The sequence below is a fragment of the Trachinotus anak genome, unplaced genomic scaffold, assembly GCF_046630095.1.
Source record: "Trachinotus anak isolate AG129_WGS33_773 ecotype Australia unplaced genomic scaffold, CSIRO_AGI_Tana_v1 ptg000014l, whole genome shotgun sequence".
In the NCBI taxonomy this organism is placed as follows: domain Eukaryota; kingdom Metazoa; phylum Chordata; class Actinopteri; order Carangiformes; family Carangidae; genus Trachinotus; species Trachinotus anak.
Genome location: NW_027273865.1, coordinates 8563395 through 8585413, shown reverse-complemented (window position 1 = coordinate 8585413; position 22019 = coordinate 8563395). Strand labels below are relative to the sequence as shown.

Here is a 22019-nt window from a genome sequence, read left to right as displayed (position 1 = left end):
AACTGTGCTCATTAAATGGATATAACCACCTGGTCTGCCATTAGATGCATCCATTTTTGTCTGAATTACAGACATCTGCAGCTTATCTGTGTCTCTGAGGGCCACTCTGTTTGGAGCTGTTGTTCTCTTTGTGGCAAACAGTGTAAGAAATAGTATTGCAGCGCATACAACCGCCAACAATGAGGAAATAATCTGTGCACGGCTCAAAAACAGCTGCTCTGCAGTCATGTGATCTGAGTGAAGAGTAGGCAGATCAGACCCTATGGTGGCCTGTAAGATCATACTATATGCTTGCTTGATGATGAATGTCCCCCTGTATAGAGTCAGCATAGGAAAATCAATACTCCTCAAATTGAAACAGTATAGGGTTGTATTGATCCGCTGTGCTAAATCAAAACGAGGAGGCTTTGATACATCTCTCCAAGACAGCTCCCTGCCCAGTAATGACACACTATCAATTTTAGCTTTACACTGATAAATCAAGTTGAAAATTGGATGTCAGAGTTTTTTCCAGAGAGAGAGTGATTTTCTGTGCCCTCTGGTCCCCTCTGCTGTTGACCTCTGAACCGTGCCAGTGGATTATAAAGTTCAGGCTCGTCTAAAGTGAAAGTAGATGTCAAGACAAGGCTGATAAATTCGTTGAAGAATAATGTCCACCACTTTTGCAGCGAAGGACCACCTCACCGTGACGCTACTATAAATTCTCTCTCATTTTGCAGCTCTTTCACTCCACAAGGAACTGCTGCAAGAGTAAATTAAGCTGTGAATTCACACAACAAAACTCTGTAACTCCTAAAACAATTTAAAATACACTGTTAGAATTACACAGTGGCAGGTTTACATACGGACGTACTGGTATTTTTATCAATTAGTGAGTTTTTATAGCATTATGGAAATGTAGAATTATCTTTAAAACTTTTTATATTATGCATATTATACTCAGAAAATGTATATTCCATTGTTTGGAGCATTTATATCTTGTGGAGCTAATAAAGCCATACACAGATACCCAGACACGCCGGTATGCTATGGACATTTGAACTTACGTATTCACAATCTGAACTTCAGTGAACCTCTTGTGTCATTCTCTACCATTCATCGGCCAGCTCTCCTCAGGTACTAATTGTCTCGACACTACCAACCTAACAGAAATGTAAAAGGAGCTGAAGGAGACAAACCTCCCTTTGTTCCTGTGCGGACGTCCATGTTCACATCGGCAGCATCACTGACAGCTGACGGAGGAGCCTCCACTGGCCCCCACAGCAGACCTTAACCTTACCTGACTAGTCTATTGATTGTCAACATTTCTTCTGTATAATTACTTTTTTGTAGCAGAGAGGAGAAAGGAAAATGGTGCCGTATATTGATCTGTGGCAAGGCAGTGAAACAGCCGTTTCCCTTGACTAACAGTGAGTTTCATCTCTCTCACGTGATGAATGGTAACAATCTGCCTGTGGATAATAACTTTGTGATGGAATGAGCCTTTTTACTCACGGTGTGCCTGGAGTATTTGGTCTCGGCTGAAAGGGTTATCAATTCTAATAGAAGTCCACTAGCACAAAGAGGGAGCACCTGTATATGGCCTTTCAGCCTCAGAGGGTTCAAGGTCTGATCACCCCTCTGGGGCAGAAAAGAAAGGCCAAGGTCTCTGGTCGAGCCTGACAGTATAAACAAAAATCAGCCTGGTAGGATATCAGATATAATTCAAACATATTATTCTTTTTGACATCCAGAGGAGCCAAATGTGGAACTTCTTCGCTTTCTGAGTAAATGCTAACATTCTTGTGATCAGTGTATTCTGCTAATGACAGACTTTTGTATTAAATCAGTAAGAATATAATAGAATTAGGTAATCCTAAAAATCACCATAAAATGAAGGTACCTCCAAGACAATAGAAACTCAGTGTTTCTATTCTGCCCACTCCACCAAAGCTGATTCCGTCTGAACCAGTCCTCTGGACTCCATGTTTCATTTTCAGTCCACTGTCTAGAGAGGGTCCAATAAGATGCAGCCCGATTTAGAACAGCTTGCAAGTGCTAATGTTTTATTTTTTTCTTCATTTAGTGAGTTCTTATTTAAAACACGATCCTACGATGCTGCTTTGTTCTTGTAAGCTGATACTCTCTTTAACTAGCACTTGTTCTTGACCTACAGCAGGCTTTATTCCCTTGGGCTACTTTTAACCTTGCACACTGTGCTAATTATCTCTGGAATAAGGCCCATTCACACAATCATCAATTTCATCGGGCATGGAAATTGAACTGGGCATTGCCTGGCTGTGCCCCCATTTCCGATGAAAGATGGGCATCTACAAATCTGGCGATCTGAGGGAGTTCACCTCCAGTACAGTACAGTACCTCATCCCTCGGCTGATCGCGTACGTCCGTCTTCATTACACCAGATGACCTGGAGTTAATCTTGTTGCTGCTGTGTACTTTCCCTTTTGTCTTTGTCCAATAACCATTCTTCAGTGTGTCTCCTCTCTATCTCTCAATCTACAAAAGAAACGTCATATCCACTAACTAAAAGCATTTGGATTTTAGCTTGGTATCCTCATGTCTGAAACAGTGTTGAGTGCAGTGATGATAAGAAATGGGTAAATTAAAGAGATGAAAGTCTTGTGTAGCATTTGCAGCCCTCTGTCGTAATCCGATCATGATGTTGGCTACGCACTCAGTTAACACTTGGCGTTCTGCAGACACATGATCAAACTTGATGTGTTTTTATAGAGGAAATTACTGTGTATTTTTTTCTTACTTTATAGGTTACTTTGAAAGTAGTGGGCTGAGAAATGCTGATCACCATATGGTTGCCAGCCACCACTTTTTGATACACAGTGTCTTCTTTTTTTGTATTTTTTTTTTTTTTTGATCTAGGAGCAGTATATAGAAGAATGTGGCATTAAAATGCTCACCAAAAAGAATGCACTGGTTGACAGACAATGTTTTCGCATTTCCTCGCTTTGGTTTGTAGTGTCTGCCAGCTGCCTGATGGTTTTCATGACATGTGGAATCCCTGTCATTACAGATCCACGTATCTGGTTGTCATTTTAATGGGATCAAAGGACTGGTCCAATGGAGTAAAGTTATTTGGTCAAATGAGAGGTTGTTTCTCACATTTCTGGCATGAATATGGTGTCAGAATTTCCTTAATAATTCTGTGCAGGCAGGCACATGTTTCTCCAGGTTGTTTACCAATGGATGTCTTCTGTTTATTTTGTTTTCTTTATTCCTTTCTTTATTTTTTATTTTTAGTTTGTATTTATTTTTTCATGGCTACTTTTTGGTGGAGCAACATTTCCATCTTAGACTAATTCTGCATGGACTTTGTAAGTCATAGTGAGAGTCTGTTAGGTCAACCGAAAATCAAAGAAAAGACTGCTTGTCCTCAGAGTTACACTAAAAGTGACGTATGTTCAGTGTCCCAGTGTGTGTGTGTGTGTGTGTGTGTGTGTGTGTGTGTGTGATAGAAACCAGTCACTGCGCCTCTGAATAGAATTGTCACTGATTACTGGTATTTATTATAATTACCCCCTACTCATGTCACCAATGGAAGCTTTTAAAAGGAGTATAATGGTGTTTTATTGAATCAGTATGTCCCTGTCCTTCCTCCCGACCGCCTCACACAAATCTCCTCTGAGCACAAATAGAATAAAAAGGAAACCTTCAACCATGAGATCCTCATCTTCCTGCAGTCCATCCCTGGTCATGTTTTAATTATCCTGCTTCCACTGACTTGAGAACCATAAAGTTAATTTTTAGCTTATGACAATAGATTGCTGTAATTATTTTTATTTTATTTGCAGAGATGACATTACAAGGCAATTGCATGAATTTGAGTGAACATGGAGCACTCTGAAATAGCCGACCTTTAATGTATATTTTTGTTCGATTTTCTTTGTCTAGCCTGAGCAGGAGACAGGGTTTTTTTTTTTTTTTCAACAGACATTTCAGACCTCAAACAAGCACCTTAAACCAGGTAATGGCATAGGTTTAAGTTTACCCTTTTAATCCAGTACCAGTACCATTCTCTAAAAAACTCTGACAAAATAGGAGGAAACATAGTAGGGTCTCTGCTGCCCTGATATAACAGTAGCACTAAGAATATATCACTCTCTAATCCAATATGAGCCCTTCTCAGCTGTCAAAAGTATCTCTCTTTTCTAGAATGATGATATAGTTTCCTTTCTGTTATCATTCCTTTTATTTTTCTTTTCCTCCTCGTCCTTTTTTGAACGATCTCTGTCAGCTTTCCCTTTGCTTTTACAAACAAAACGCATTCCCTGTAGACTGGGGCGATCTGGCACCTCAAAACCCTCAACACTGGCTCCTCGAGGAAAGATGTGCTTTAAATACCTATTTGAAAGAGAAGAGAATAGATGATAGTCTTCTTACACATTTATCCTACTGCACTTAGCAAGTCTGGAAGTGTCCATAAATAATGGTGCTCCTGTTTCCTGTAGGTTATCAGTGCTGGAAAATTAGCTTTTAAAATGCGGTTTGAAATCCATTTGGGTGATTGATGAGTGACGGGGCTAATAAATTTTGCCAGTTTCTAGGAGGCCGGCTTGCAGCCATTCTTTATGGTTGTCATGAAGCCAGACGCATTTGATGTAGAAAATAAGGAGGTCCCGAGCAAACTCTGCTTAGTAAAGGATGCTATCGGGTGGACAGTTTGTTGTTGTTACAGAGACAATACAGGCAGCCAGCTTTCTATTAATGATTCTGAAGAAGGAATTTGATTTTATTAACTGTACTGAAAATGTATCGCCTGCAACCTTGAAAAATGTAGGTTGATTGTTAGCTTTTGCAGTATATTAAATGGCACAAATGTGTACCATTAAATTTCTTGCTTGTTCCTCGTTTCCCACCATGGTTTTAGGACATGAATGAGCTCTTTGGTGGCTCTGTGCCACCTCAGAAATCCCTTGTGTAAGAGCTCAGTAGCTCCAAGCTTTAAGTCTCCATCATGACTGTAGTCCTCCTGTGCACTTAATGGACCACCCTCAGAGAGATGGTTCCTTTAGCACGGCACTTTGGCGCAGTCCAAATCCGGTCTAGCACTGACCACATAGTCTAAAATATCACAAGTCCTACTCAAGAAGCAGAATACCACATTCAAACTGAAACCATGTGCACAGGACTAAAGGAGGGGAAGAGACATCGAAACGATGGCATTTGGCTCATTAATCAGTCATTGTAACTTGAGGGTTTCATTTGTTGTTCACTTGATTTCTGGTAAAGACAAATGGAGATATTTTTAGCTTCAACTCAAATGAGCATTCAGACCAAATAAAATGCACCAAATGCAGCTAATACTGTTAGAACGAAATCTTCAAAGTGGCAGATTTATCCCCCACTGGCATCTGCTGTCTATTTGCACGAAGAGCATTAGGGGACATAATCTTCAGCAGTAATCGCCCAGTTGCATACAGTGGATTTACATTTTTCACACTGTGTAATCTTGCGTTTACAATATCATTTACGTGGGTTTCTCCTTTCCACCCACTGACATCTCTCTTTTCCTCAGTTAAGCTTTGAGGGAGATTGACAGGGGACGAGCTCAAGGCGTTAAGGCTTGGTTTGCATACAGCAGCTCATGATACTTTGTGCATACAGCGTGTACACACTTGCATGCACACACACACACGCACTCAATTTTGATTGATATTTAACTGAAACTGAGCTCTTGTTGCTGTCAGAGCCCAGCTAAGTCCCCTGAGCCTCTTGATTTCTGACATTTGTAGATATTATATTCATGGAGCAAGGAGGCTGTATTTTGTGATGTGATCCTCTGTAACACTTTAATCTGTTTAGACTGCCTCAATACTGTGGCAGGGAAGGGGGCAGAAACTGTACAATGAAATAGACGGCTGCCTGCCAAGGCCTTACTGTATCCTACACACACTGAAAAATCTCTACTTGGATTTGGACACAGTATCCATGGCTTGTGTTTGGGGCTTTAAATGGCCATTTCTTGTATTTAACTTATAATATGGAGATAAAGATAAAACATTTCAGATATGAGAATAAAGAGTTCTGTTTTATTATGGCATGTACTTCATGTTTGTGTAATAAACAGCAATAAAACTGTCTGTATGAATTTAACTGTGTTCTCCACTCATACTGTAGCTGTTGAATTTCAACAAAATGAAGCAGAGTGACGCCGTATTTCTTCACATTTGGCTGAGAATGAAATGAAAGTGAACCTCATGCCAGGCTGATGTAATCACCTCTTACCTTACTGTCAACTGCACACCAATTATTTGAATGATCACGATTTTTTATGTATTGCTCTTCCCTGTTAAGAGTAAATTAAAGCAATATTCTCTTTTTGCTGCATTTCCCTCTAAAGGAAACATGAAGGCTTTGAGGCTTTGAAATAGCTCCAGCTAGTGCACAGTTGGAACAAGCAGCACTTAGTAACCTAATGCTAGTCCTGGTGCTTAATGGTTTGCATTAGCTGCAAGCAATAAAATTATCCCAGGTCCTCACTAATGTTGGAATAATCATTTACAAAGATGGTTACCACATGCTGGAACTGTTTTCTTCTTTTTCTCTTTTTTTTATGACCCTAATTCGCTGTTATTAATAATGAATAAAAATGCAATTTTCTGTCGGGTTGCTCCAGGGCTCTGGGAATCATTTCAATGAATATTTCAGCACATTATTTTAATCATGGCTCCACATATGCGGGGAGGGGGCTTGTTTTATAGGCTCATGCCTCAACCGCCCCAAGACCCTGATCATTAAACCCCACGCTGTCTGCGTTGAGGTTTCTACCTTTGATTTACAAGACTTGTTAAAAAACATTGTAAAAAAGGAGGCAAGCTGTGCCATTTATACTTGTAATTTGATGCTGTATTTGTTAATGGGAGTGCCTGTGATTTATGTGTGCAGCGGCTGCTGCTGCTGCTCCCTGCTGTTCTGATACTATAGGCTTTAGCAGAAGTAACATTACTGGGCCTCTGCAGAGCATGCCACTAGTCAGCCTAATAAATCTACTATCTGTGGCCTGATTTTTCTCCTCAAGATGTTTTCCCCTGATAAAGAAGTGGCTGCTGTAATCAGACCATCACTGAGGGGTGTGTGCTCTGTCTAACCTGCCTGTCTTCTTGTCTCTATCATAGTCAGCTGCACGACTTCTGGCGTCTCGACTACTGGGAAGATGACCTGCGGCGGAGGCGGAGATTTGTCAGAAACCCATTTGGCTCCACCCACTTAGATATCACATGCAAGTCACTGCAGGAGTATGGTGAGTTTGTCATGTCTTTGTAGAGTATTTTTTTTTTCATCCATTGGAAATCCATTAGCTGAAAATTCAAGTGTTGCCATAAAAGCATTATAGAAAAAACATTTAAAGGGCACTAAAGTTTCGCCCAGACTTGTCCATATAGTTTAGCATATTGCTTAGGAGAAGTTAATTTCATTTTTATTGGTAACATATTCATGAGTACTGTGAATTGAACATGACACATCTATTTTATTGCACTTTTTTGTTTCCATCATAACACACACTCAAGAACAAATTAGATCTCTCCTTTATTGTTTTCTTCTCTTTGTCTGAAACTTTCCTCACTGACCTGGGCAGGCTTCCAGTGTTGCCAACCACCTTGTGTCAATTTTGCCTTATGTTATGCAACACCGAGCTTTAAAGGAAAGCGGCTCAGCACTATTAAACACTCTTGGCCCTTCTCTCCTGCTTGTAATTGAATAACAGGGCAAATGTATTAATGGCACAGGGGTGAATGTATTGATTTTAAAATGAATGGAGTAAGCACCTCTTAAGTTTATAGAAAATAGAAAACAGGCGATGCATTATGGTCAGGCTAGCCTTTTAAAATGACTGTTAACTTACAGCAACACATGCATACTGATTACAATGTTCACTGACCTCATATGTGTCTCAGTGTTGAGCTACTGAAGACGACCGTTGGCTGGGCTCAGGATGTCATCTGGCTGCTTTCAGCTCCAGCTCTGCCATGGTTGCTGTATGAAGATCATGGCAGCTTCGTAGATAAACACATGCCAGCTGCTGCCTGAGCTGCAGGTGGTCCATATATGACACACACATGCAATAATTGCACCTCCTGCCTCAGATTTCGTGGTGGTTCCATAAGTTAATTTTGTGGGCTTTTATGCATGTGTTGATTCTATTGTGGGGAGGACTCAAGTAAATAAAAGTTACAACTTTGGCATTTTTAACCTGTTTAGAAATAGCTATGGCTTTAGAAACTGTGGTATCACCAGCAAAGACATTGCATTGCATTGCATCAACATTGCCTTCCTGTAAATACCAGTAAACCTGTGAAACATATCAAAACATCATTATAAAACCCTCAAACTGCTCCTGCAGCATAAGCCGCCTTGCTGTTGATCCACACTTTCAGTTCCAAACAATCCTCACCTCACTCCTCACTATTATTACAATTTTTACAAGATTTAATAAGCTCTGGCTACAGCTTAGATCTTTTAGGTCATTTTTATGATGTGTTTTTGAAGCTTATTCATTTTTTTTGTAGTTTTTTTTATGCTCAATTCAGTTCAATTTAGTTGTACAAATACACTGCTTGGAGTTTCTGAGGTATGAAAAGGCTGTAGTGCAACATAGAAACAGGAAAATAAAGCAATGTTGTGGAAAAACTATGACTGTCCTCAAAGTTTTCAGAGCTACCTTCCAAGAGACTATTAGTATTTGACACTCAATTGAAATATAACTTTAACATTTATGTTTTACAGGCTAACTGCCTGTGGGATGCTACTACAATGGTTATTTTTCTGATTGTACATGAACATTAAACATTCATACAAAACAACACACTAGTATAAAAATGGAGGAGAAGATTATACTGAAGGACAATAAAAAAGCTATCTCATCCATTTCTGTTGCTCCATTTGCTGACTTTGTCAGTTAGCATTGCCCATTGGCCTCTTTACCCAGAGTGCAGTGGCTAGATTTGTTGTATCTGTGTATTATCTCCTTTTATTGAGTTATGTGACAGACATCCTCAAGACAATACAGCGAATGCATATCATGTTATTTAGGCCATCAAATTACCAGAAGATGTTTTTGAGCCATTAGTTTTGCTTATGCTGTTTGACATTAGAGCCTCGGTGTAGTCGACTGAAGACTTGCTGAAGTCCTGCTGGCGTGCGATTTAATGAGTGGAATAATGCATAAACTTGTCAAGTGAAGGGGATCGCCTGCGGTCGGATGGCCCTCTTGCTCTCCTTGAGAGGTGAGCTGCACTTTCAGGCTTTTTCCTGCAGGCTTTGATGTGGCTGCACAGCGGAGGCTAGGTTTTGTTATGAGTATAAATGAGAAGGATCTTTTGTTCTTTTTCAGAGCCACAGTGGATTTCGTTGGCGGTGACAGTTGGCAGTTTTTTGTTTTAAATGTACTTTGACAGTTGGTGTGTTTTTTTATGAATATTCACTTTTAATTAGCATGGTATTAAAGATAGGACCTGTCTTTAGCAGAAAACCCTGGTGCAGAGGCTCAGAGGTTGGATATCCATTAGTCATAACATCCAGACTTTGTTTCTGGGATTTGACAAGGAGTCTATAGAACTTTTTAGTGGGTTCCCGGCTGCATAGGCACCAGAGTAGAAAAACAAAGAGGCTTGTTTGAGTTGGCCCTGGAGAGTCATTATTAAAGCTTTAAAATCTGGGACTATTGGAGAACCACTAGGTTGTCCAAATTGAATACACAGTTTCTGGTTTGACAGCAGGATATGACAATACACACTCAGCCACCATCTTGAGTTTGAAGAGGGCAAACATACACTGTTGTGTTCACAGTAAACGTCAGTCTTTTCAGCTCACTTGGGGAAAATGAAAGTGAGTAAGATTTTTTTTTTTTTTCACAAAGAACATTTCAGTGAGTGAGTGGCCGACATCATTTTTGACAGCACCTAAGGGTCTCACAATCCTCAGTGTTTTCTCTGAGATATTAATAAATCATTTTTCCAAACCAGGCTGAAACAGAATATAGATCATCCTCTGAGAACAATCGATACGAACAGTCCTCCTGAAATTCTTTGAGAGCGCTAATGTCGAAAGGAGCCTTTGTTTTAAAGAATCGAGTTGATATATTGGCAAATCCAGTGCATCAGTGTAACCTTTCTAATCACTTTTGTGCAATGTGTGCGTCTGTGTGTGTGAGAGTGTGTACATTCATGAGCGTTTGTGATGCGAGGTTAAACTCTGCCTTAAACTCTGCCTCGTTGTCCATTAGCAGCTTTGACAGCTTAGCCAGCACATTCTGTCTCTGCCCTGTGCCTGTAATAACCTGCCCTGTTACAGCCAGCCACGGCCCAGTATCAGGGTATATTGTTAGGTGATTGGAACTGGGCAAGCATGAAATGGAAGTCACGTTAATATTGATCCAAGTGTTTAACGGGGTGTTTTACCTCCGGGTGTCCTTGCTGTCTCATTTCAGGTGAGCAGCTTCTCTTGGAACTGATTGCCCCGGGCGGAGATCTTTATAGCGCTTTCCTGCAGCAGAGGCAGCAGCCTCGTGATGTGATATTAACCTTCTCCAGCTTTATAATCAAACATATTAAACTGTGACAAATGACATCAGAGCAGTTACTCGCATGCAGATCTGCACACTGGAATGCAGCCTTTCAGTAAATACACGATATGCTCAGAAATGGTTATATTGAGTAGCTAATGGAAAGGTCCAGATGGGGATTATTAGACACTGCTGTTAAAGTTTCGATGGAGAGAAGATGAGGTTGTTTGTAACCTCTGGCAGCACAGTAGACACGCACTGCACATCCCAGGATATTGAATAAAGATCACCCCAAGAGGAAGCGTCTGCTCTATATAAACTTCCCTACATCAAAGTTATAATGTTTACTTTTACAGTCTCAAAACACATACTCTGCAATACGGATGGCTTGCATCACAGGAAGTATGAAGCTGTCACTTTTTCCCCTCATTTCATCTTTCAGTGCAGAGTAAATAAAAGTGAAGAGACAGAGGGCAGAATTGCATCGCCCTAGCAGTAATGCAATCCCATGGACTGGACTTTTTCTCTCCATGTGGAATGTGGAGCCTGTGGAGAGGGTGCGTGGGAGGGCAGGATCAGAAACAGTCTGGGAAACGGAAGAGATATATTTAAAACATTCTATAGAGCTCACGTTATATGGATGTTACTGTGACTGAACAAAACACTGACGTACATTATAAGATAGTGTAGTAAATAACCTATGGAACTGAGGCTTCAACTAGTGCATGCTATATACAGAGATCTGACAGAATGAGACACAAGACACAATAATTCCTGCAAAAACCCACGAGTTTAAGATCTGTTCAAAGTATTTGTTGACTTCACTGGCCAAGGTTCAGCACTACATAGTCAAATGTCTGTGAGTGATTGATCGAGTTGAGTTTGTAATGAAGTTAAGCCATTCTTTCGCCAAGTGTTCAACTTTTCCCATTGTCCATTGCTCTTAAAAAATTATTTGGGGTGTATATTTCTATTACTTCATCAGGAGGCGCTTACAGTGGATCCACAACTGTTTTCATTTTCAGACCTCTGTAGCAACTTTTCTTCAAAACAGCACCTAGCAACAAATGTAGTGATGTTTTGGACAAACCTTAGCTACTTTCCACAGAAGAAAGTCACCAGAACTGCTCTGTGAGACACACCTCTCTCTGCGTCTACTCTGGTCAGTGAGTGGCAGAGAGGCAGAGCACCAGTTCATGAACCAGGCAGAAGCTGTGTGCTGAGAGAGACAAAATGAGAAAGCTATTTTGTTGCTTACTCTCAGAGTCTCAGAGTGATCATTGTACAAGCAAATAAATCAGGATTTTAGCAGCAGCTTGGACATGGTTTGGAAGTTAACACATGGTCTTAATGGGCCACATTTCAGTCACTATTTCATACTTGTTTCATTGTCTGACAACAGAAACGGAAAACGTGTAAATAAAAACAGCTTCATTGGGAATTTGGCTTGAATAAAATACTGTACATGTGAGCACAGAGAGAGAGAGAGAAACAAACGCTGAAACCGGCTGACACTTGGCTGAATGTAAAACTGACATGATGATGTCATGAATATGCTAATTAGCATATTGCATCATCTAGTGACATTTAGCGACTTTTCCAGCAGGCTTTAGCTACTTCCCATTGACAACAGTTGCTTACAGCAGCTCCACAACTGTTTTCAACTATGGCCTGGCCACTTTTTACATATTGACCATATATGAACCAGCCAAATACTAGGTTTTGACTTGGTCTTATTTTGAAAGAGGTAAAGACAACTTTGTGTCCAAAAATGATGCCTGATGTATGAATTGACAAACAAAAGCCCTGTATTTGTCTTTTTTAGCATGTTTACCTGGATAACTCTTTCCTTGATAATCAAGCCACTTGAAAACCTGAGGTATTTTGTGTTTTATTTATAGCCATGTATATTGAATTACCCACAGTTTTTGTGCAATCAGCTTTTTTTCCCTCCTAAGTTGAGGTTTCTTTGTACAAGTTAGTTGAACCTTAAGTAAAACATGATGTTGTGGATTTCTTTTTGAGGAGAAGCGGTGAAGTGGTTGAGGCACAGTGTATAATACATAGGAGACTTAGAAAAACACATGCTTGCCGGCTCTACTGAGGCTATAAAAATGAAAGGCCAGTGCCACAAAACTCTCCAGTGTTGCAGCGTATGAAACATGGACCCTTGGCAGCAGTATTGTAGTTGATTCAACAGTCTTTTAAAGGCCTTTCAACTCTTATCTATTCCATACTGAATAGTAAAACTACTGAGCACTGAAATATTTTCAAAGTGGGAGCTTTTATGTAAGATTATAAAGTTTATTTGAATTGGGCTTTAGCTTGTTCACAAAAGAATACATTTACTTTATTTCATCACTTTGACTCTGAGAAAAATTACCATTAACTTTTGACTTGAAGCACTATGAAACACAAAATATTGCTGCTCATGCAAGTTTTTTTTTTCAGCTCAAGTTGTCATTATAAGTGTGATGACACAATGAAATTCACACTTTAACTTTGTGGAACACTGTCACCATTATCAGTAAAACATTTTTTAGTAATCTCTCCCCTCTGCTTCTATCAAAACATCTTTTTTACTCCTTAACTAATAATCCACTGATTTGCACTTTAGAGAAATCCCTCCTGTTTCCATCACACATCCCCTTTTTGATGATTCTCAGCATTGCAATATGAATGTAATAGATATATAAATAAATATATGAATATATCCCAATATTATATTTAAAAAATACAATCAGATATGTCAGTTAAACAACACTTCAGAAACAACTGAAACTTACTCACATCATGAAGTTAATATAAACTCTAATAGGGTCTCTTGGACTCCAGGTTGAAATTTAAAATCTGAAAAATGTATTTTGACCCATCAGGTTGCCTCATAAGCTAAGCTTTGTCTCGAATAATACATTATAGAAGAAGTCCAAAATGTCACGCAAAAAAATGTGTTTTTTAAGGTTCAGTGTGTTTTCAGGAAAACTGTGGGTCACTGGCAGATTAACCTAGAAGGAACTCAGGACCATGGTTCCCAGTTGAACCCCAATGCTCAGGGGCGGCCTCCGTTGGTCACAGCTGGCGCGTCTTTATCAGCCTCCAATGGGGTCATGAAAGCTCTGCAATGCACTTTACTGAGTGTAATTAGTGCACTCCGAGGCAGTTTCAACTCAGTGATTGAACAATAGGACCCATGAGACTGGTGATCGGTGGCTTCTCCTGGCACAGTTCCTGAAGAGCTTGAGAGCAGACATGAAATGAAACTGCTGTAATTCTAACAGAGATGTTCAGAAGTCAGTATCAGTGGCTTCTGATGGACTGCTCACTTTGTCAGGTTAATTAGAAAGGTACTAGATGGTGTAGCATCATTATAGAGTGACACGGAACAGGCAGGTATCCTATTGATCATGTAATTTGTGGAGTATAACCACAGTTGAATTCAAGAATGATAAAATATAAAAACAACAGAACAAAGAATGAAGATAAAATCCTTCAGTATGTGATGGTTTGAGATGCACAGAGTGTCCAAACCCAGCCTGCACTCAGAAGAGTTAGATCAGGTATCCAGAGGGTCATTCTCTTTGTTTTGTTACGCAGTGGTCAAAGGTGAACAGCTTTCTAATGCTTCGGCTTCAACACCACTGCACATCAAGCACTCTAACACTGACAAATTGCGACTCTTTTCATTGCAGCGCTCTTCATACAAAAATGCTTCCAAGTCGACAGGCTATCATTCATGAGGAGATCACTTTTCACGTCAGCACATTTTCTCCTCCATGTCATTGCTCTTCGTTTCTTGTTATTTACAGCCATATTACTTTGTCTGTGAGCGCTAAATTGCGTTGTGGGTAAAGCTGATCCTGTGCCCCTACAGCAGTTGATGTTGGCCATTTGCATGCAGAAATCAGCACAGTTTATTTGGTCTACTCAACCCAGTACGGAGTTGCCAATCAGAACATCAGCCTGTCTCCTGAGCTTTCCCTCATTTACTTGGAGCATAATGATGGTTTACAGAATTACAGTTTTAAGTTTCACTCTTTCTGCTTTGATCTCTGACCGCTGGCTGGCTTTCGCCTTTAACATTACACAGAATTCATTTCCGAAACTCACAGACTTCTTCCCTCTGTCTGATGAAAGCACTCTAGATATGAGACAGAGCAGGAAGCAGACTTTTTTCTCAGTAGCAGTGTTGACAACAGTCAAATGTGACCTCTTCAAGACAAGGTACATGTTCCTCAGGGGAGGGAGAGGCGAATTAAGAACTGCGCTGAAAGGAAACATGTCAGACGGGTGTCAGCCACCTCCCATTTCTTGATATGTGTTCTTCCTTTTCGTACACACAAGTTTCTCCTCTGGTTATTTCCTACACTGGACTTCAGAAAGACAAATTCACATAAACGTTTTGAGCAGCCGTGTGGCAGGCACATGTTGGGGATGGGCTGATTTAAGCTGATAAATGTGTTGTGAGACCTCTTTGTTTTTCAGGATGTATGAACACATCTTTTTCAATAAGCGGGCTCCATTCTAGCTATATGATGAAGTCCTGGTGTAAGCAGCCTCCCTAATTGCACTGTCTGTTCAGTCTCACTCTTGTCAAGTCTCCAAAAGCAGCAAATGATATTTCTAATCGACTATGAGCTTGAGATGTATCCCCCGACTCAGCTGTTGGTCTTTCAAGATACGGATAATGTTTCATTGTTGACCTTGTCTAAAAATAAAAGCTGAAAACTTCTGATGCTCACCCATGTGAAATGTATTCAGTGAACAAATGTGTACTGTGACATTCTTTCATATGCTATGGCAAGTACATTAGCGAGCATCTCATTTCAAGTTCATCCTGCATATTACTGTGTATTTCATGCAGAGATCGTCCATGTGCTGTTTCCTTTTTCATATTTGACTAGATGTCATGCATTTTAAGACCCTATAAAAAACAGATTGTGCTGTGGATGTGCCCAAATTTGGTTAAAATACGCCATGACTCATACTCAGAAATGTGCTTATCACACTTTATTTGCTCCATTATTTTGAGGCTTGTGTAAATGTTAATGTACAAATGTTGTTGCACTATAACACCAGTAATAATTTATTTGTGCTATTTTGAAATATAATTTGAAAATATTTTACACTTTCATGATGATTACATGATGAATAGTTACTGTGTGTGTGTGTGTGTGTGTGTGTGTGTTCGTTCATGTGTGTGTGTGTGTTCGTTCGTGTGTTGTGTCCATTTAAGCATAGTGAGTTTTGAGTTCTGAGCTTCAGAGGCCAAAGTGCAACATTTAGTGGTCTCTCTACACCATAATTCTTTTTACAGGCTCAGAGGAAGATGAGTTGGTCAAGTCCAAGAAGACCTTCCGCAGCCAAACTGCTGCCAGCCAGAACCCTGAGACAGAGCTGATGCTTGAGGGAGACGATGATGCCGTCAGCCTGCTGCAGGAGAAGGAGATGGACAACCTGGGTGGTAAGTCAGCACACTGGCACCTCCATTAATCCCAAGTCAACATCGCCTCTGCTGGAGCGTCAGCACTTGTCTCTGTCCTCTTCCTGATACTTGGCATAGTTACTGTATACATGATCAATATCAATGCAACAGATGAACTGTTTAGTTTTGGATTCATATTATTTAGTATTAGTATTCAAAATCTATTTATCTAATGTATCTGAGGTGTGGGTTTGCTGTTTGGGTTCTGCAGATCATCTTCAGTGTAGTTCAGGAGTCAAAGCCTTTGTCTCAGGGTTCTGATCTGGAAGTTTGTACGTTTGACAGCTACATTTTTGTTTTGGTCTGATAAGTGTCCTTCTGTTTTGTTTTGCGTCCCTTCAGCACGGTTCCTTCCTCGTGTGTTTATCTCCAGAGGCAAGTTAAACTAACACCGGAAAGAAGATCAATCCAGATATGTCACAATTTATATTTAGGATTTTCCAAGCAACCAGTGATTAAAGTTCATATGAAAGACACTTGTTAATACTTAACTTTACAGTGGCCTTATTTAGTCCATTGACCTAATAACATACTCTTGGAATGACACCATACAAAATCTATTTGTATAAATTGAGCTGTTTTGTTTAGATCATGTTGTTGAACTCATTACTGTATAATGGAAATGCCATTGCCCTATGGTCTGTATATCGGGCATTACATTTTAATAAGGCCATAGTAAAGTGTCACTTAATGGAATCAAAGTGATCTGAGCCTCAGCCCCTGATAGCAACAACTCTTCTTCTAAATCTCTTGATGATACTGATTAAACATTATTAAAAACAACTCGGTGTATAAATCTTATAAGGTCAATTGCAGCATTTCATTACTCTGAATCAAAACCCTGCATCGTAATAAAACACACATAAACAGACACACATATCTCTATAAATATTGTTAACATAACCAATGACTTAATTCTTTGATAGAAAATCTTAAACTACAGCAATTAACTTTCCTCATTTAAAATATATTTAATTTTTACTGAACCTATAAGGGCTGTCCCAAGAAAATTGCATATAATATCTCTTTTCCATGTGGACGTGTGCACTTGGATGTTAAGGGAGCGCAGACATAAACTTAATTATTCTGCAATTAAACTAACCCTCTGTCTGTCTTCAGTGAACAATCATTAAGAGATCAATGGTCCCTTAACAGCTGAGGAAAGACAAATACTATATTAAATGAAAATTAATTTTTGATTTATCTTAATCATGCGATTGTTATTGTGTTTCTATCCAGTAATCTAACTCAGCTCTACTTTGTCTGAAACAGTTCAGTCAATAGTGCAACTTACTGCCAAACCTCCTGTAATTTAAGCAGCGTCACACTCCATGTGTGAGCCAAACTATCAGGCCAACCTTGAGCTGCTTTTCAAGTTACTTTGCCATGGCTTTAAAAGGTAAGTTATCCAGAGTTCAGTTGTGTTTTGAGGGGAGACCAACAATGCTGCTCTACAATAAAACCAAAACCTCACTTAACACCTCACGCAAATGGTGAAAACCTGTGTATCTGGACCAGTGTTATCCACTGTAGTTTTCACTGGATGTTGTTTTAGTGTGCTGCTTCAGATGATGTTAAATAATTTATTTATTTTACATATTGTTGTTTTATCTATCAATATTTGTAATACATACACACACACACAGACACACACCGTCGTGTATTATCAATCAATAGGATAAGGGCTGCCACTGAATTGCATGTTAATAGTAACAAATATGAATGCATATATGCAATAGATTCATTCCAGGTGCAAATTGTATGAAAAAATCCTGAGACGCTAGAGTCCTAGACATTTCAATAATAATCTGTCTCATAGCCCCGTTTATATTACCCAGTTATCACGGCTTGGTAAACGAGGCTCAGGCTGAACCAGGGCACTGCTCAGCAGTGAAATCCCCTCTTAGATCCCACAGATGAATCTCAGAGGAGGAGGCTAACCCCTCCTCTTTGTCCCAGGGCCAGCAGGCAGCCAAACACTCTGTCTGTCAGTTGAGCCCTGGACTGGCCGATCAAAAGAGCAAGGCAAGGGCTAAAGCACAAGAAGAATGAATTCACATGAGAGAACTAATACGACCTTGTGCAAAACAGAAATGTTGAGAGTGAATATTTGTGATGCATTTATGATGGGTAAGCTTGTTTAAAATTGTTAAACAAAGCAGTCATGGGATTTTTTTTGTTTTTTTTTTTTTTTGCATGTGTCTGTGTTGAATCAAAGTTGAATTCATGTTTTTACCGATAGGGGAGCTCCCTCACACTGTAGCATTTGGGTAATGTTTTTACCAGGATGCGCTGTCTGTGCTTGGCCGGTATCTAATCTCAGGCATGAACAGCCTTAATGAGAGATCTGGGACTAGATCCTGTCAACAACAGTGCTCCTCTTGCCAGCCGTTGGGTCAGTGCGGGCTGCTGCTGCCAAAGGGGCGGCGCCTGCACTCAAGGGCCCGGGCAGCAGTGGTTGCTGAACCTATGATTAGTTTTGCTCCCCCACAAACATTGGAAATGCTGTCTGTGCTTGCACTAACATTAAATTAGCCTTTTTGTGTGCACATATTATAACCAAAACCGGGTAAAATGGAAACTTAAGATGAGCATGTGAAAGCCTCACAAGGCAGGAGTCAGTACATTTGACTATTCTGCTGGCATACTGGAGCCGTGTTAGTATATCCCCCGGTGTGGTTTAGCAGCCGCAACCATTTTGTTTTGTCTTAATTTAGCCTTTCTGTATCTATTTTAGTCCCCATTCACAATACTGAGCCTTTGACTTCTGATATGTTAATGAAAAATTTAACCAACAACATTTCTCAATATGCAATCAGGGACAAAAGTGTGAGAAAGAGGTGTTTTATTCTGTATTTTGCATTTTGCATCACCAAGTTTCTTTCCTTCTTTTTTTAATGTATTTATATTTTTTTTATCCAAATATCTAACAAAAATATACAAACCAAAGTGGAAAATTTAACTATTTATATTAAATATCTAGGTATTTTTCTGTCTATTTTAATTAAATTAATTAATGCTGCAGTCTTATTAAGTATTCTGTAATACAACATAGATTTCTGTAGGCTTTTACACATCACTGTTCTATATTACATGTTGAAAGATAAATGCATGCTTGGAAAACAGTGGGTGTAAAACGAGCATCGTTCCGTGACTCAAATGAACAGGGCACTGTTTTTCAGATACTCAGCAGACAGTAATAATGTCATAATAGTAATAATGGCTACAGCTGCATGTTCGTGTGTATATGTGTGTGAATCTATTATAAGTCAAACATGTACATGTTTGCAAGTGAATGATAGTGCTCAGGTGTGTAAGTAAGCCTCTTCCACTTATATTTCTCATCATGTAAAATATAGAAGCACTTGGCCTAATCAAATGCTGCAGTCTAGCGGATGGATGGTGGGTAATAATACACCCATCTTCTCAGCAGTTCTCCCAAACTCCCACCACACCAAAATGAGACTTTTCATCACTTCATTAAATTGGCCTGTCATTTGAAAAATATTTGGATTTTCATTAAAAAAAAAAAAAAAAAAAAAAAAAGGCCCAACAGCTGGGTGTTTTAAGATTTAACCTACATACACCACTCATCCTGTGTAACTTACCCTTAATTTCATTATTCTCATGTAAACATTTTAATGCCATATAGCCTAATTATGGAAGGATCCCTGAGGGGATTACTGCCTAATCCTCTTCCTCCCTATGAGCAATAGATTCTCTGGCTTAATGCTTCAGGCTAGTGTCTTTCTCTATGTGTAGCCCAGTGGGGCCACAATACAATGCATCAGTTCTAGATGTTTATTTTTAGTAGGAGGTGAATGGGCTTGTACTTGAAGGGCTGGGACATTAAGACAATCTCCTTTTATTGTAGCTGAAAGAGTTAATGCTCCTAAAAAGCTCAGTTGGCAGAAAAAAATAGGCGATATAAAATATATTTAAAAAACCTACTAATAATTTTACATAAATACTTTCACATCTTCATGACGTGCAACTGATTTTTTTTTCTTTCCCTTTTTATTGTAGGCTATCCCCTTTTACAAATGCACTAAACGTTATCTGAAATGCAGTAAAACAGGATGAGGTTACTGCCAGTATTTACTCTTCATATGAAGCTTGTAAGCAACGTGTAGCGCCTGGGCTGATAGCATCAGCAGACAGGATCACCGTTAATGGACCCGAGCAACGCTGAGGAAAAAAAATCCAGGGAGGGCGGTTTGACTGTGCAGCCTGCAAGAGCGATGAAGGGGCGCTCTGGGAGTTGAGACCGAAATCCACTTGTATTCCTGTAACACTATCGGCCATAATTGGCTGAGCAACGCAGATTAAGATTGATGAGACATTAAAGTGGCTCTTTGGAGTTTAGGGGATCGATAAATATCCTGATTTCGAGAGCTTTCGTTTGAGAGCAGACAAATCACTGTAACGGTGCTCCACAGCGACACTGATCTGAGAACATGGAGGATGAAGCACAGGGAGAGGGAGGGAGGGAGGGAGGGAGGAGACTGAAATAAAGATGTGATCGCTATCAGCTGACCAGGGTCACAAACCCACCTTAAATTTCTGGACAATTATCGCGATTTAAAAACAAACGTGTGGTTTTATTGTTTTCCCACATGTCATGTAAAACAGGGGCAGCATGGACACTTGTAACAGGCCTATGCAGTGTCCAGAAAATACCCTATGGAGACAGGCTATGACCATGTGAGGGGAATAAGCATTCATTTATTTGATATAAACTAAGGAACACTTTATTTCTCAACAGTGGTGGTTACTTGCGTTATGATCCCACCAGGTCATAAAACCTTTTTATCAGTGCATCACTGGTTTACAAACAGGTACAAATAGCCTAGACACTATGCTGTGATGACACCTCCATTTATAGGCCTGGTGGATCCACTGCATTGCGCGCATATGGACATGAGCAACACAAAGACAAGAAGGCGTTTCGGGCCCTTTTGTTTTGTGGCACGATGAAAACTACAAGAATGAAAAGTTTGGCGGAGCAGTCATAATGCACAATATCTGAAAATTCATTTTCAGTCATGTTTATAAGCGCGGATTGTTTACGCACATAGCGGTGCAGTGTGGTACAGTGTGGTATGATGGTGTCCTCTGTGATCGCATTCAACAGTTTTACAGAATTAACCTTAATTAGCACTGCTTTATATATATTTGTATATATTGCATGTTACTGATTGAGCATGTGCCCCCCCCCCACACTCTGCAGGCCCGGTGGTTCTGAGCAGCCCGGCCCAGCTTGTTGCCCCTGTCCTTGTGGCGCGGGGGACCCTGTCCATCACCACCACTGAAATCTACTTCGAGGTGGATGAGGATGACCCTGCTTTCAGAAGGGTCGACCCAAAGGTAAGTAACACGCAAGCGAGTGTGCAGCCCAGGGTTGAAGCGTTTTTGTATCGTTTCACTGATGATTTTTTTTCATTGTAACTGTCAGACAGGTAGCCTATTAAACACGAGTTAGATTTTAAATACACATTGTTGATATGTGATGAAAATGCGCGGACTGCTGAGTGCGTTTTCAGAGGAGCGCTGCGCCTCTGTCCAGGCTCTCTTCTGCTTTTTTGTAGACTATTATTCAATTACGTTTTGTGGCCAGAATTTTGTTGTAAATCACGGTTGATTTCTATTTTGTGTGTTTCAATTTACTGTATTATTTATGCATTTTTTAAAAATCGCATAATGACATCTGCGGCCTACCCATCCTTCAGACTCAGCCATCAAACAGCAATGACAGATTATCAAGTGAACTGGTTATCCACATAATTAATAACGCCAAATTCTTACACAGGAGGTCGAGGTTTTTTTTTTAAAAAACCTCCAAACTGGTCTGCAGGGTAACAGGTCTGTTTAAAAGGTCGTGATTGGAAAATAATCCTTTTTCTCCTTATTTTCCTTTTTAAGGTGTCAAACTGATCTATAGGTAGAACACCTACAGGAGCCAGAGACCCCGAAATTAAAGGGTCCATTACATTATTATTGCATAGCATTGGGCCTAGCTCA

The 22019-nt window shown here is 39.9% G+C and overlaps 1 protein-coding gene across 5 annotated transcripts in view; it reads left to right on the top strand.

Moving 5' to 3' along the window:
• Positions 1-22019, top strand: part of nbeab (neurobeachin b) — a 190647-nt gene that overhangs the window by 110778 nt on the left and 57850 nt on the right. For 4 of the 5 annotated variants that reach the window (XM_071496175.1, XM_071496174.1, XM_071496173.1 and 1 more), the window contains 3 exons: positions 7131-7255; positions 15831-15977; positions 21229-21365. In XM_071496175.1, the coding sequence (XP_071352276.1) occupies positions 7131-7255; positions 15831-15977; positions 21229-21365 (409 nt within the window). Of the gene's footprint in view, positions 1-7130; positions 7256-15830; positions 15978-16340; positions 16374-21228; positions 21366-22019 lie in introns of all 5 variants that reach the window. The other variant, XM_071496176.1, reaches the window with a different exon arrangement.